The sequence below is a fragment of the Coregonus clupeaformis genome, unplaced genomic scaffold, assembly GCF_020615455.1.
Source record: "Coregonus clupeaformis isolate EN_2021a unplaced genomic scaffold, ASM2061545v1 scaf2054, whole genome shotgun sequence".
NCBI lineage: Eukaryota > Metazoa > Chordata > Actinopteri > Salmoniformes > Salmonidae > Coregonus > Coregonus clupeaformis.
The window spans coordinates 17,501-34,772 of record NW_025535508.1 but is presented as its reverse complement, the minus strand read 5'-3'; the positions used below and the strand labels follow the sequence as shown (position 1 = coordinate 34,772).

General features: G+C 45.9%; 1 protein-coding gene across 1 annotated transcript in view; it reads left to right on the top strand.

Annotated features, from left to right (window-relative positions):
• The first annotated feature begins 501 nt into the window (after positions 1-501).
• Positions 502-17,272, top strand: part of LOC121555422 (nuclear protein MDM1) — a 27,984-nt gene continuing 11,213 nt past the window's right edge. Inside the window, 8 exon segments of the mRNA XM_045219098.1 lie at positions 502-638; positions 1,448-1,553; positions 5,935-6,029; positions 6,031-6,237; positions 6,489-6,629; positions 9,381-9,569; positions 10,225-10,391; positions 10,915-11,011. Coding sequence (XP_045075033.1) covers positions 621-638; positions 1,448-1,553; positions 5,935-6,029; positions 6,031-6,237; positions 6,489-6,629; positions 9,381-9,569; positions 10,225-10,391; positions 10,915-11,011 — 1,020 coding nt within the window. The 5' untranslated portion in view covers positions 502-620.

Here is a 17,272-nt window from a genome sequence, read left to right as displayed (position 1 = left end):
ATGAGAGCACCCCTCCAGCTAGGATGGAGTCCGTCCCTCATCAGCAGGTCAGGCTTGGTCCTGTTTGTGGGTGAGTCCCAGAAAGAGGGCCAATTATCTACTAATTCTATTTTTTGGGAGGGGCAGAAAACAGTTTTCAACCAGCGATTGAGTGCTGAGACTCTGCTGTAGAGCTCGTCACTCCCCCTAACTGGGAGGGGGCCAGAGACAATTACTCGATGCCGACACATCTTTCTAGCTGATTTACTCATCAGTCCATAGATGGTGTGAAGTTGTCCAAGTGCATGTCCATGACACAACTGGACATCTAGCAAAAGTCCCTATTCTATTCTGGTGTGAAATGAAAACGGAGGAAAATGTGGCAACAGTTCAAGCATAGGTATATAGCACATGGGGGACACAGATCCTAGAAAGCAAAACCCCTCTATTTACAACTGCTTTGATCGCGCATGCGCTTGTCGATGAACGCTACAAAGCTTTGCCATGGCAACGCAAAGTGGCTCCTGTAACCGTCCGGATACTTTGAAGAAGTAACTGCAGTTTGCAACAATAACAGCTAGCTGGAAAACACACACACACAGACACAGTTCTCCCTAACGCCTGCAGAACCTGAACAAAAAATGCCAGTACATTTCAAGGTAAACACATGTACTTTTCATTGAACGAGTGCAATAGAAATGCAACAGTTGGCTTTGGCTGGCGCGGTGTTTTCAACACGACGTCAAGTATCCACGTCACCGCGAGTGAGTAGAAGAGGTTTCGATTGATACAGAAGTGGAAATATTGTTTCTTTCGCACAAATAGCTAACTAACATCGTGCATTGCGATTACATCGGATAAACAATCTTCGACGATTGCAGGTACAGCTAGCTAGACGGGGAAACAACAATCAAACCCCACTTCCAAGATGTCGGTTATTAGCCTTGGTTAGCTAAGTGTTTACTAACGTGTTACTATAGTATAAGCGGATAAACTAAGGAAGCTAGCTGGCGGTGGCTAACATGCACTGGCTATTTCAGCTTTGTATTGATAAATAGAGAGACCTAACGCGCATGTTCTAGGCTTCAAATAAATGAATCAAGTGCATGACATTGTAAAGGGCAATAGAGGATTTGTATAATATGGTTTATTGCGTTAGTATTATTAAGGAGCCTAGCCAAAGACAGTACAGTATGGTTTAGAAACTGTGGCCTATACAGCTGTAAACTTGCTAGATATGCTGTAGCTGCAATCTCAGTTCACTGATTTAATGCAAACAAATGGAGCCAATCTGTTGCCTAGGCTAAATCTGACCAAGCCGAATCATGCAAATGTTTGTGCATGCATGATGCTTACAGTTCTTTTAAAGGCATGCTATTTGCTAAATATATCCCACTTAAACCATATAGTAAGTCATCTATTCCTTTTCTTTTTCCTAATGTTTGGATTCTCACACTCACATGCACAGGGCATCAGTGAGTACCAGAGGAAATTTAAAGGCCGGGTAGCGCGCTCCAGAAGCGCCTCTCCTCAGCGACGAATGCGCTTAGCTGGACTTCGATCTGACCAGATGGGTAAGATGTATTGATTGATTGGTATAGCCCCCTTTCCGGTACACCACACACTGACGTCACGCAACTATGCGCGCGCCCATTCAACATAGCCTAGATTTACGTTTTTATTGCTTCTAAACAAAATAACTTTTTTGGGGTCTCATACGCTTACAATTATGTTTTGTCGGTAAGATTATATTTGGTTGTGATCTTTGAAAAATAACTATTTTGGATGTAGCAGTTGTTAGCTAGACATACTGTAGGCTGTAGCAAAAGCTAGCCAAAGAGCCATTTTACTAGTTGAAGTTGAAGTGTTTTTTTAAAAGTATAATGCAGTTGATTTGCGATTGTGACACACACATTATATTAAGCATTATATTAAATAATCCAATTATAATCCAAAAGTATTGTGAAATGCACTTATAAGCAACATGTAAATAGAGGCATTTTTTTGCTGGCGTTCTCCCCGAGTTCTGCCACCAACTTCCGAGCATTGCCCTCATGTGGCAATGTTTCAAACACAGAAAGGAGTCTATATGACCGGTAACAGTATAATATACCAAGTTAACTTATCAAGCATCATTCAATAGATATTAGTCATATTCCTGTCATGCATCTTCATCTTTAAAGCACTGAGCCCAGCTCTACTATTTCTCTTCTACTATTTACATTTTGAGTCATTTAGCAGACGCTCCGGAGAGACTTACAGTAGTGAGTGCATACATTTTGGTACTGGTCCTCCGTGGGAATAGAACCCACAACCCTGGCTTTGCAAGCACCATGCTCTACCAACTGAGTCACACGGTCAACTATCATCTCTCCTTCTATCATCCATATTACACCAGGTATCAGTAGAGACACTATCATCTCTCCTTCTATCATCCATATTACACCAGGTATCAGTAGAGACACTATCATCTCTCCTTCTATCATCCGTATTACACCAGGTATCAGTAGAGACACTATCATCTCTCCTTCTATCATCTGTATTACACCGGGTATCAGTAGAGACACTATCATCTCTCCTTCTATCATCCGTATTACACCAGGTATCAGTAGAGACACTATCATCTCTCCTTCTATCATCCATATTACACCAGGTATCAGTAGAGACACGATCATCTCTCCTTCTATCATCCATATTACACCAGGTATCAGTAGAGACACTATCATCTCTCCTTCTATCATCCTTATTACACCAGGTATCAGTAGAGACACTATCATCTCTCATTCTATCATCCTTATTACACCAGGTATCAGTAGAGACACTATCATCTCTCCTTCTATCATCCATATTACATCAGGTATCAGTAGAGACACTATCATCTCTCCTTCTATCTTCCATATTACACCAGGTATCAGTAGAGACACTATCATCTCTCCTTCTATCATCCATATTACACCAGGTATCAGTAGAGACACTATCATCCATATTACACCAGGTATCAGTAGAGACACTATCATCTCTCCTTCTATCATCCATATTACACCAGGTATCAGTAGAGACACTATCATCTCTCCTTCTATCATCCTTATTACACCAGGTATCAGTAGAGACACTATCATCTCTCCTTCTATCATCCTTATTACACCAGGTATCAGTAGAGACACTATCATCTCTCCTTCTATCATCCGTATTACACCAGGTATCAGTAGAGACACTATCATCTCTCCTTCTATCATCCATATTACACCAGGTATCAGTAGAGACACTATCATCTCTCCTTCTATCATCCGTATTACACCAGGTATCAGTAGAGACACTATCATCTCTCCTTCTATCATCCATATTACACCAGGTATCAGTAGAGACACTATCATCTCTCCTTCTATCATCCTTATTACACCAGGTATCAGTAGAGACACTATCATCTCTCCTTCTATCATCCTTATTACACCAGGTATCAGTAGAGACACTATCATCTCTCCTTCTATCATCGGTATTACACCAGGTATCAGTAGAGACACTATCATCTCTCTTTTCTATCATCCATATTACACCAGGTATCAGTAGAGACACTATCACCTCTCCTTCTATCATCCGTATTACACCAGGTATCAGTAGAGACACTATCATCTCTCCTTCTATCATCCATATTACACCAGGTATCAGTAGGGACACTATCATCTCTCCTTCTATCATCCATATTACACCAGGTATCAGTAGAGACACTATCATCTCTCCTTCTATCATCCGTATTACACCTGGTATCAGTAGAGACACTATCATCTCTCCTTCTATCATCCATATTACACCTGGTATCAGTAAAGACACTATCATCTCTCCTTCTATCATCCATATTACACCAGGTATCAGTAGAGACACTATCATCTCTCCTTATATCATCCATATTACACCAGGTATCAGTAGAGACACTATCATCTCTCCTTCTATCATCCGTATTACACCAGGTATCAGTCGAGACACTATCATCTCTCCTTCTATCATCCATATTACACCAGGTATCAGTCGAGACACTATCATCTCTCCTTCTATCATCCGTATTACACCAGGTATCAGTAGAGACACTATCATCTCTCCTTCTATCATCCATATTACACCAGGTATCAGTAGAGACACTATCATCTCTCCTTCTATCATCCGTATTACACCAGGTATCAGTAGAGACACTATCATCTCTCCTTCTATCATCGGTATTACACCAGGTATCAGTAGAGACACTATCATCTCTCTTTTCTATCATCCATATTACACCAGGTATCAGTAGAGACACTATCATCTCTCCTTCTATCATCCGTATTACACCAGGTATCAGTAGAGACACTATCATCTCTCCTTCTATCATCCATATTACACCAGGTATCAGTAGGGACACTATCATCTCTCCTTCTATCATCCATATTACACCAGGTATCAGTAGAGACACTATCATCTCTCCTTCTATCATCCGTATTACACCTGGTATCAGTAGAGACACTATCATCTCTCCTTCTATCATCCATATTACACCTGGTATCAGTAGAGACACTATCATCTCTCCTTCTATCATCCATATTACACCAGGTATCAGTAGAGACACTATCATCTCTCCTTCTATCATCCATATTACACCAGGTATCAGTAGAGACACTATCATCTCTCCTTCTATCATCCGTATTACACCAGGTATCAGTCGAGACACTATCATCTCTCCTTCTATCATCCATATTACACCAGGTATCAGTCGAGACACTATCATCTCTCCTTCTATCATCCGTATTACACCAGGTATCAGTAGAGACACTATCATCTCTCCTTCTATCATCCATATTACACCAGGTATCAGTAGAGACACTATCATCTCTCCTTCTATCATCAGTATTACACCAGGTATCAGTAGAGACACTATCATCTCTCCTTCTATCATCCATATTACACCAGGTATCAGTAGAGACACTATCATCTCTCCTTCTATCATCCATATTACACCAGGTATCAGTAGAGACACTATCATCTCTCCTTCTATCATCCATATTACACCAGGTATCAGTAGAGACACTATCATCTCTCCTTCTATCATCCGTATTACACCAGGTATCAGTAGAGACACTATCATCTCTCCTTCTATCATCCATATTACACCAGGTATCAGTAGAGACACTATCATCTCTCCTTCTATCATCCATATTACACCAGGTATCAGTAGAGACACTATCATCTCTCCTTCTATCATCCATATTACACCAGGTATCAGTAGAGACACTATCATCTCTCCTTCTATCATCCATATTACACCAGGTATCAGTAGAGACACTATCATCTCTCCTTCTATCATCCATATTACACCAGGTATCAGTAGAGACACTATCATCTCTCCTTCTATCATCCATATTACACCAGGTATCAGTAGAGACACTATCATCTCTCCTTCTATCATCCATATTACACCAGGTATCAGTAGAGACACTATCATCTCTCCTTCTATCATCCATATTACACCAGGTATCAGTAGAGACACTATCATCTCTCCTTCTATCATCCATATTACACCAGGTATCAGTAGAGACACTATCATCTCTCCTTCTATCATCCATATTACACCAGGTATCAGTAGAGACACTATCATCTCTCCTTCTATCATCCATATTACACCAGGTATCAGTAGAGACACTATCATCTCTCCTTCTATCATCCATATTACACCAGGTATCAGTAGAGACACTATCATCTCTCCTTCTATCATCCGTATTACACCAGGTATCAGTAGAGACACTATCATCTCTCCTTCTATCATCCATATTACACCAGGTATCAGTAGAGACACTATCATCTCTCCTTCTATCATCCATATTACACCAGGTATCAGTAGAGACACTATCATCTCTCCTTCTATCATCCATATTACACCAGGTATCAGTAGAGACACTATCATCTCTCCTTCTATCATCCATATTACACCAGGTATCAGTAGAGAGCCTCAGTTTCTGTCCAAGAGGAAGGTGCCCTCCTCCCACATGGCCCAGGTGTCCAGCTCCTTCCATTGGAACCCCACCACCACAGAGCCCCCCACAGAGACGGGACGAGACACCCAGACCTGGTACCTCTCCTCTGGCTCCTACCCCAGAGAGAGTCCACACCCCTCTGGCCCCTAGGGGTCCCCCTCCTCCAGGGGACCCCCAACGAGGCCTCAACACTCTCCAGGGCCAGACCCACACCCGGAGCCCCCTGGCTACTGTAGAGAGACAGGACCAAGCTTTCAATGGGGTGAGAATGGTTGTTATTTATTTCATGTATGTAAATACATGTGCTCGATTTAGCTTGGGGTTTGCACTTTTGAGACTATTCCATTGGCTCCATTGTTACCAGGCAAACTAAATCAAGCGCAGCTCAAGTATTTGAAAGTACCATTTGACACACGTATTTGACCCAGGCCTTCTATGCAGCCCGTGGCCTGTGCATCAGACAGTGAGCTATTACTAGTTACCTGTGTAGTAAAGTGTGAGATGTGATTCCAGGTTGACCATGTGTTGAGGAGAAAGGCAGGGCTGAAGTCTTCTGGACAGAGGACTGGACTACAGAACTCAGAGTACAGGAAACAGTTCCCGTGGAAGACACCTGTAGCCGGCCACGCCTCCCCACTGCTGGCTGCAGAACAGGTGTCAGTTGTTCCACTCTTATCCTCCTCTTGTCTGTACTAACACAACCCCAAGCATCCATCACATCCATGTTAAAGCCCTGATAGCCCATACAAACAGAGATGGAATACGTTTGTACTAGAACATGTACAGGCATGTCCTGGTCATAGAGGGATATATGCACAAGTATTCAGTAAGATTCACTGCTTCTTGTTACACCCTGAACCCAGGGTTGGTCACCCTTTCTGCCCCATTACTAGTTAGTCTTGAAAACCTGACTCCTAGGCAACACAGTGACTAGGATCTGGTTTCAATGATTGAGTCTTTTGGCATAGAGAAACTACGTCTGTCACGATCGTCGTAAGAAGTGGACCAAGGCGCAGCGTGATATGCGTACATCTTTTAATGAGTACTATTACAATACAACAAAACAACAAAACGATACGTGAAGTCCTAAGGTAACAAAACACCAACCTACACGGAACAAGATCCCACAAAAGACAAGTGCACAACAGGCTACCTAAGTATGGTTCCCAATCAGAGACAACGAGTCACAGCTGTCTCTAATTGGGAACCACCCCGGCCAACATAGAAAACGAAACATAGAAACTACACATAGAAACTAACACCCTGGCTCAACATAAAAGAGTCCCCAGAGCCAGGGCGTGACAGTACCCCCCCCCAAAGGCGCGGACTGCGACCGCGGCAACTAAACCCAACAGGGGAGGGGCCGGGTGGGCATTCCGCCTCCGGGCGTGACCACCACCCTCTAACTACCCCCCCATAGCGCCCCTGGTCTGGTCTGGCCCCGCTGGCTGGAGCTGGACTGGACATCGGTGGAGCGGATTGCTTAGGCTCCGGTGTGGAGCAGCTGACCGGTACCTGACCAGGCACCGGTGAAACAGGCACGGGCTGTGCCGGACTGGCGCACGCACCACTGGCTTGGTGCGGGGAGCAGAACGGGCGGACCGGGCTGACGACGCGCACCACTGGCTTGGTGCGGGGAGCAGGAACAGGCCGGACCGGGCTGACGACGCGCACCACAGGCTTGGTGCGAGGAGCAGGAACAGGCCGGGCCGGGCTGGCAACGCGCACCACAGGCTTGGTGCGGGGAGCAGGAACAGGCCGGGCCGGGCTGGCGACGCGCACCACAGGCTTGGTGCGATGGGCAGGAACAGGCCGGGCCGGGCTGGCGACGCGCACCACAGGCTTGGTGCGGGGAGCAGGAACAGGCCGGGCCGGGCTGGCGACGCGCACCACAGGCTTGGTGCGAGGGGCAGGAACAGGCCGGGCCGGGCTGGCAACGCGCACCACAGGCTTGGTGCGGGGGGCAGGAACAGGCCGGACCGGGCTGTGGAGACGGACTGGAGGTCTGGAGCGAAGAGCTGACTCAACCCGTCCTGGCTGAATGCCTATTTCCACACACTCTGTGTGAGGCATCAGCACAGGACGTACAGGGCTGTGTACTCGTACTGGCACTACAGCACGTGACACTGGCGCAGGATATCCGGGACCGAGGAGGGGTACTGGAGGCCACGAGCGTTGAGCCACGTGCGTGGTGCTAGCACAGGACGTACATGACTGTGCCGGCACAGTACGCAGCTCCGCATACCTCGGAACCTGCCCAGTCTCACGCTCCCTAGCCTGAGTACGGGGAGTTGGCTCTGCTCTACCTCTAGGCTCCGCCAACCTCCCTTCCAGCCCCCCAAACCCGGTGGCCTCCTAATCCACAAACTCGCCCTGTAGCTGCCTCCAGCAGCCCCGTCGTCCATGCCGTGTGCCCCCCCCCAAAAAATTATTGGGGTTGCCTCTTGCGTGCCCGACGTCGGCACGGTTGGCGCCGCTGCTCCTCTCTATGGCGCGCCTCCACCGTCTCCTCCCACGGACGGCAATCCATTCCGGCCTGGATATCCTCCCAAGTCCAGGATCCCTGCCCGTCCAAGATCTCCTCCCAAGTCCAGGCTGTCTGCTCCTGGACACGCTGCTTGGTCCTGTTATGGTGGGATCTTCTGTCACGATCGTCGTAAGAAGTGGACCAAGGCGCAGCGTGATATGCGTACATCTTTTAATGAGTACTATTACAATACAACAAAACAACAAAACGATACGTGAAGTCCTAAGGTAACAAAACACCAACCTACACGGAACAAGATCCCACAAAAGACAAGTGCACAACAGGCTACCTAAGTATGGTTCCCAATCAGAGACAACGAGCCACAGCTGTCTCTAATTGGGAACCACCCCGGCCAACATAGAAACACATAAACTAGACCATGAACATAGAAAACGAAACATAGAAATTACACATAGAAACTAACACCCTGGCTCAACATAAAAGAGTCCCCAGAGCCAGGGCGTGACAACGTCACTACCTATGTCGATAAGGGGGGGGGGGGGAATTCTGGGGACTATCCCGACAAATCACGAGGCAGACATGCCAGAATCGGCGTGATTTAAAACCAAACTTTGCAGTGTTTTTAGTTGAGGTGCGAAATATAACCTCTGTGTTCTCCATCTTGCTAGCTGGTATTTAGTATTTTATTCAAGCGGATAAAGTGGTGACGTAGACAGTGACGTAGTTGAAGCCAGATCCTAGTCACTGTTGCCTAGGGTCGGGTTTTCAAGACTAATTACTAGTTGGAGAGGGAGGCTGCCTACCCAAGCTGTGGTGCAGAGATGCTGTTTGGTCAAACAGCCAGTAGATGGTAGCAGAGTGTTTTTAGAATGAATCAATGATGAGTTACAGTACGTTTCCTGCGTGGTTTTCTCCAGATGCTGTACACCAGCAACCGTTCCATCCCTCCCTTCAAGTCTAACCCGGCGGTGGTGTTGGAGAGTGAGTACAGCAGGAGCTTTAAAGCCTCTCCCCGTCCCAGAGGGCCGCGGCTACGCAGGGACCTAGAGGGGGACCAGGTGCCTCTGTTCCGGAGGGAGAATGTTTCACCTGAGAAAGCATCTAAGGTACTTCCAAGTTCTACTCACTACACACTACAACTCAATCTTTCTTTGTTCTGGTAATTGATTTATTCAACCTCTTACGTGACAGACTTTACAGAGGTGTAGTAGCTGACCGGAGATCAGCACTCACGCGAGGATCTGGTTCTGGGTGCCAAGATTAGGCCACAGTACAATATTCCCAGCATTGGCAATGTCTTCAACGGTACATTTTGCATTTCAATAAGGAAGCAGATAGCCTACTTACTTAAAACAAATATTTGTAACTGACCTCTGGGAAGATAAGGATACATTAGGACATTGACCGCAAGGTTTTTCTCAGTTTATTGACATTTCAAAAACCCCTTGGAGAAATACAATGCACAGCTAGAACTTCCAATATGAAGGTAAAGAAAGCAGTTCTTTAGATAATGTACTCCACATGCCACACCGGATACACCCGCTGGAGTGTACATGAGGGTTGGTGGTATTTCTGTACTGGTTCCACTGGTTCTATCCCCAGATTCCTCTGACTGACTGGCTGGTTGCATCCCAAATGGCACCCTATTCCTATATAGGGCTCTGGTCAAAAGTAGTGCACTATGTAGGGAATAGGGTGCCATTTGGGACGACGCAGCCTTTATGAATGGCTCTGTTCTGTTTGTTGGGATGATGACATCAGAGCAAGAGGAAGAAGAAGAGGGAACAGAGAGAGAGAAAGTCCAGCATCGTAGAGGAGAACATTCCGGTTCCACAGCCGCAGGAGCAGCAGGAGGACGGGGGCAGGCCGCTGCAACAGGAACAGGAAGTGAAGTCACAGAGCCCCCAGAAGGCACCTCTTCCCCACAGGTGAGATCAGCGGTCAGAGGTCAGGTGTGATTACAGGGTAGATTGTAGGGTGAAGTTACCTCTACACGCTGATCCTGGGTCCGTTTAGCATTCTTCCCAGTAATGGTTAAGGTTAGGATTGGGGGGAGGGGGAGCTGATCCCAGATCTGTACCTAGGGGAAACTTCACCTGGAGCCAGCGGTCAGGGGTGGGGAAGGGGAATGGGAAAGAGAGAGGGAACCTGTCAGAAATAGGAACTCTCATGTATTGTATATTGTCTCTTTCCATCTTCAGTTCCTGCTATGTGTCATGCAGTATTTTGGGACTTACTGGTAACATTGTTGCCTCTCTCTGAGGATCACATGGAACTTCTGCAACGGACAGCAGCAGGGTTTGGTCATTCACACGTGGCCTATTCAACTAATACATTTTAGTTTAGGAATGCTAATGCTAAGCGCAATGCTAATGATCGCTGAACATACAATATCTGACTTGGCCTGTGTTCAGTCTTGCCCTGTCTCTGTGTTTCTGTCCCTCTCTCCAGAAAGGTGAAATCAGAGTATAACGCCAACTTCCGCTCTCCGCTGAACTACAGATATAAGGACGGAGCCTGGGTCAAGGCTGCCACAGTAGGAGACGAGGTCAGTGTAGTTATTACAGTGTCTACCACAGTAGGAGACGAGGTCAGTGTAGTTATTACAGTGTCTACCACAGTAGGAGACGAGGTCAGTGTAGTTCTTACAGTGTCTACCACAGTAGGAGAGGAGGTCAGTGTAGTTATTACAGTGTCTACCACAGTAGGAGAGGAGGTCAGTGTAGTTATTACAGTGTCTACCACAGTAGGAGAGGAGGTCAGTGTAGTTATTACAGTGTCTACCACAGTAGGAGAGGAGGTCAGTGTAGTTATTACAGTGTCTACCACAGTAGGAGACGAGGTCAGTGTAGTTATTACAGTGTCTACCACAGTAGGAGACGAGGTCAGTGTAGTTATTACAGTGTCTACCACAGTAGGAGAGGAGGTCAGTGTAGTTATTACAGTGTCTACCACAGTAGGAGACGAGGTCAGTGTAGTTATTACAGTGTCTACCACAGTAGGAGAGGAGGTCAGTGTAGTTATTACAGTGTCTACCACAGTAGGAGAGGAGGTCAGTGTAGTTATTACAGAGTCTACCACAGTAGGAGACGAGGTCAGTGTAGTTATTACAGTGTCTACCACAGTAGGAGAGGAGGTCAGTGTAGTTATTACAGAGTCTACCACAGTAGGAGACGAGGTCAGTGTAGTTATTACAGTGTCTACCACAGTAGGAGAGGAGGTCAGTGTAGTTATTACAGAGTCTACCACAGTAGGAGACGAGGTCAGTGTAGTTATTACAGTGTCTACCACAGTAGGAGAGGAGGTCAGTGTAGTTATTACAGTGTCTACCACAGTAGGAGAGGAGGTCAGTGTAGTTATTACAGTGTCTACCACAGTAGGAGAGGAGGTCAGTGTAGTTATTACAGTGTCTACCACAGTAGGAGACGAGGTCAGTGTAGTTATTACAGTGTCTACCACAGTAGGAGACGAGGTCAGTGTAGTTATTACAGTGTCTACCACAGTAGGAGACGAGGTCAGTGTAGTTATTACAGTGTCTACCACAGTAGGAGAGGAGGTCAGTGTAGTTATTACAGTGTCTACCACAGTAGGAGACGAGGTCAGTGTAGTTATTACAGTGTCTACCACAGTAGGAGAGGAGGTCAGTGTAGTTATTACAGTGTCTACCACAGTAGGAGACGAGGTCAGTGTAGTTATTACAGTGTCTACCACAGTAGGAGAGGAGGTCAGTGTAGTTATTACAGTGTCTACCACAGTAGGAGAGGAGGTCAGTGTAGTTATTACAGTGTCTACCACAGTAGGAGAGGAGGTCAGTGTAGTTATTACAGTGTCTACCACAGTAGGAGAGGAGGTCAGTGTAGTTATTACAGTGTCTACCACAGTAGGAGAGGATGTCACTGTAGTTAGTGTATAAAGTAATGAACTAGAGAGACTAAGTAAATGTCATGGATATGGCTGAAATCATTTCTCTTTAACCCATTCTCTCTCCCCATCCTCCTTTGCAGGGGCGTGACAGTCAGCATAGTCACGTTTGGTATCACGAGGTAACATGGTCTGGTCTCCCCGCTGTTATACTGTACCTTCCTTCTCTTTGGGCTGTTGTCAATGACCCCCCTTCCTCCTCTAACTTTTACACCCAACTGATTGACGATATATGAGTGAACAGAACACCTGTGTATCCACCTTATAAACAATACATTGGGCATAAAGAGTTTCCATTGTATGAGATTCAGGAAGGCCCTATACCTGATATCTAGGCCTGAAATTGTTGAGATTCAGAAAGGCCCTATACCTGATATCTAGGCCTGAAATTGTTGAGATTCAGAAAGGCTCCATACCTGATATCTAGGCCTGAGATTGTTGAGTTTCAGAAAGGCTCCATACCTGATATCTAGGCCTGAGATTGTTGAGTTTCAGAAAGGCCCCATACCTGATATCTAGGCCTGAGATTGTTGAGATTCAGAAAGGCTCCATACCTGATATCTAGGCCTGAGATTGTTGAGTTTCAGAAAGGCCCTATACCTGATATCTAGGCCTGAGATTGTTGAGTTTCAGAAAGGCTCCATACCTGATATCTAGGCCTGAGATTGTTGAGTTTCAGAAAGGCTCCATACCTGATATCTAGGCCTGAGATTGTTGAGTTTCAGAAAGGCTCCATACCTGATATCTAGGCCTGAGATTGTTGAGATTCAGAAAGGCTCCATAACTGATATCTAGGCCTGAGATTGTTGAGTTTCAGAAAGGCTCCATACCTGATATCTAGGCCTGAGATTGTTGAGTTTCAGAAAGGCTCCATAACTGATATCTAGGCCTGAGATTGTTGAGTTTCAGAAAGGCCCCATACCTGATATCTAGGCCTGAGATTGTTGAGTTTCAGAAAGGCCCCATACCTGATATCTAGGCCTGAGATTGTTGAGTTTCAGAAAGGCCCCATACCTGATATCTAGGCCTGAGATTGTTGAGTTTCAGAAAGGCTCCATACCTGATATCTAGGCCTGAGATTGTTGAGTTTCAGAAAGGCCCTATACCTGATATCTAGGCCTGAGATTGTTGAGTTTCAGAAAGGCTCCTTACCTGATATCTAGGCCTGAGATTGTTGAGATTCAGAAAGGCTCCATACCTGATATCTAGGCCTGAGATTGTTGAGTTTCAGAAAGGCTCCATACCTGATATCTAGGCCTGAGATTGTTGAGTTTCAGAAAGGCCCCATACCTGATATCTAGGCCTGAGATTGTTGAGATTCAGAAAGGCCCTATACCTGATATCTAGGCCTGAGATTGTTGAGTTTCAGAAAGGCCCCATACCTGATATCTAGGCCTGAGATTGTTGAGTTTCAGAAAGGCCCTATACCTGATATCTAGGCCTGAGATTGTTGAGTTTCAGAAAGGCCCCATACCTGATATCTAGGCCTGAGATTGTTGAGTTTCAGAAAGGCCCCATACCTGATATCTAGGCCTGAGATGCTTGAGTTTCAGAAAGGCCCTATACCTGATATCTAGGCCTGAGATTGTTGCTCTGATAGGTTGCTGAAAATATGAATTGTGAGTGTGCGTGCGCGTGCGCGTTTCTGTGTGTGCGTGCGTGTGTGAGAGCACGGTGTGTGTGTGTGTGTGTGTGTGTGTGTGTGTGTGTGTGAGAGCACGGTGTGTGTGTGTGTGTGTGTGTGTGTGTGAGAGCACGGTGTGTGTGTGTGTGTGTGTGTGTGTGTGTGTGTGTGTGTGTGTGTGTGTGTGTATCAGGCAGTGTCAGCGAAAGTACAGTGAGTCAGCAGGAGGTTGGTTAGACGACGTTCTTCTTTCCATTCAACCTGAATATGCTGACTGGTTAACCGTACCTTGCCTTGTACGGTACATAGAAACCTGGCCCATAAACTTCATGGAAATGTACTAAATATAGCCAAGATGCAGAAGAGCATTCTAGGAAATGATTGCCATTGTATTCTAAGTAAAGTAGTTCAATACACACCAATAAAAACGAAGGGATTATTAGGACCATTAGTTGGGCTATAGTGATTGATCTGATGTTCCACTCCAGGATTGGGCTCAAAGTCATTTCAGGTGAGCTCTAGTCTGATTGATCTGATGTTCCACTCCAGGATTGGGCTCAAAGCCATTTCAGGTGAGCTCTAGTCTGATTGATCCGATGTTCCACTCCAGGATTGGGCTCAAAGCCATTTCAGGTGAGCTCTAGTCTGATTGATCCGATGTTCCACTCCAGGATTGGGCTCAAAGCCATTTCAGGTGAGCTCTAGTCTGATTGATCCGATGTTCCACTCCAGGATTGGGCTCAAAGCCATTTCAGGTGAGCTCTAGTCTGATTGATCCGATGTTCCACTCCAGGATTGGGCTCAAAGCCATTTCAGGTGAGCTCTAGTCTGATTGATCTGATGTTCCACTCCAGGATTGGGCTCAAATTCATTTCAGGTGAGCTCTAGTCTGGTTGATCCGATGTTCCACTCCAGGATTGGGCTCAAAGCCATTTCAGGTGAGCTCTAGTCTGATTGATCCGATGTTCCACTCCAGGATTGGGCTCAAAGCCATTTCAGGTGAGCTCTAGTCTGATTGATCTGATGTTCCACTCCAGGATTGGGCTCAAAGCCATTTCAGGCGAGCTGTAGTCTGATTGATCCGATGTTCCACTCCAGGATTGGGCTCAAAGCCATTTCAGGTGAGCTCTAGTCTGATTGAGGAAATCAATGAGGACATAAAGAGATGTTTGTTTTTCAGCTGAAGGAGGATTTCCTGGTGGAATTTCAGTGTAACCCACCTCTAATTGATTCTGTTGAAAAGTAATTAAGGTCAACCCTTATCCAAAGTCCTGCTAGCTATCAATATATCAGTCTACCACTCAACCAGTCTACCAGTCAACCAGTCAACCAGTCTTATCAGTCTTATCAGTCTACCAGTCTTATCAGTCTTATCAGTCTACCAGTCTACCAGTCTTATCAGTCTACCAGTCTTATCAGTCTACCAGTCTTATCAGTCTACCAGTCTATCAGTTTACCAGTCTTATCATTCTACCAGTCTATCAGTTTACCAGTCTTATCAGTCTTATCAGTCTTATCAGTCTTATCAGTCTTATCAGTCTATCAGTCTTATCAGTCTTATCAGTCTTATCAGTCTACCAGTCTTATCAGTCTTATCAGTCTACCAGTCTTATCAGTCTTATCAGTCTACCAGTCTATCAGTTTACCAGTCTTATTAGTCTACCAGTCTATCAGTTTACCAGTCTTATCAGTCTACCAGTCTTATCAGTCTTATCAGTCTACCAGTCTATCAGTTTACCAGTCTTATCATTCTATGACCTATATAGTGTAATACTTTTGACCAGAGCCCTATGGGTCCTGGTCAATAGTAGTGCACTATATAAGGAACAGAGTACCATTTAGGAGGCAGCCTGGGTCCAGGTGCCAGCCCAGTGTGTGTTGTGTCGTGCCCTGGGTCCAGGTGCCAGCCCAGTGTGTGTTGTGTCGTGCCCTGGGTCCAGGTGCCAGCCCAGTGTGTGTTGTGTCGTGCCCTGGCTTTGCTTGTGTGCATGAAAGAGAACATGTGGCTTGAGTCTGCTTCTCAGTCATCTGTTGCATCATTGTGGATGTCTTAAAGCTATTGATAACACTTTCAACTGTCTAAAACTCTCTCTACCACACACCTATGATCAGTATCAGGAAAAGCGTTTACTCACAGAGCACTGATTTTGTGATCAGTATCAGAGGGAAGTTGACTGTGCAGTTAAAAAAACGACAAGTAAACATTGGTCTGCCGCCTTTGCTTCTGATGCCACAGATCCTGCAAGGTTCCCTGCCATGTTCTGTTAATGTGATGCCACAGATCCTGCAAGGTTCCCTGCCATGTTCTGTTAATGTGCTGCCACAGATCCTGCAAGGTTCCCTGCCATGTTCTGTTAATGTGATGCCACAGATCCTGCAACGCTCCCTGCCATGTTCTGTTAATGTGCTGCCACAGATCCTGCAAGGCTCCCTGCCATGTTCTGTTAATGTGCTGCCACAGATCCTGCAAGGTTCCCTGCCATGTTCTGTTAATGTGATGCCACAGATCCTGCAAGGTTCCCTGCCATGTTCTGCTAATGTGATGCCACAGATCCTGCAAGGTTCCCTGCCATGTGCTGTTAATGTGATGCCACAGATCCTGCAAGGTTCCCTGCCATGTTCTGTTAATGTGATGCCACAGATCCTGCAAGGTTCCCTGCCATGTTCTGTTAATGTGATGCCACAGATCCTGCAAGGTTCCCTGCCATGTTCTGTTAATGTGATGCCACAGATCCTGCAAGGTTCCCTGCCATGTTCTGTTAATGTGATGCCACAGATCCTGCAAGGTTCCCTGCCATGTTCTGCTAATGTGATGCCACAGATCCTGCAAGGCTCCCTGCCATGTTCTGTTAATGTGATGCCACAGATCCTGCAAGGTTCCCTGCCACGTTCTGTTAATGTGATGCCACAGATCCTGCAAGGTTCCTTGCCATGTTCTGTTAATGTGATGCCACAGATACTGCAAGGTTCCCTGCCATGTGCTGTTAATGTGATGCCACAGATCCTGCAAGGCTCCCTGCCATGTTCTGTTAATGTGCTTGAAATGCTTATGTACAGTATTCATATGAAGTTCTTCAGGAACTGGATTTAAACCATATAGCCTGGTCCAAGGTGAGTTTGTGCTCTTGCCGACTCCATTTCTGTCATTGTCAAGCCAAACATGTTTGGTATGATGATTCCATGAGTTAGTTGACAAGAGAGCAGAAACACACTGGCACCAGGCTAGGTTCCACCTATAGAAAATAAAGAAGCTGTGTTGTGACT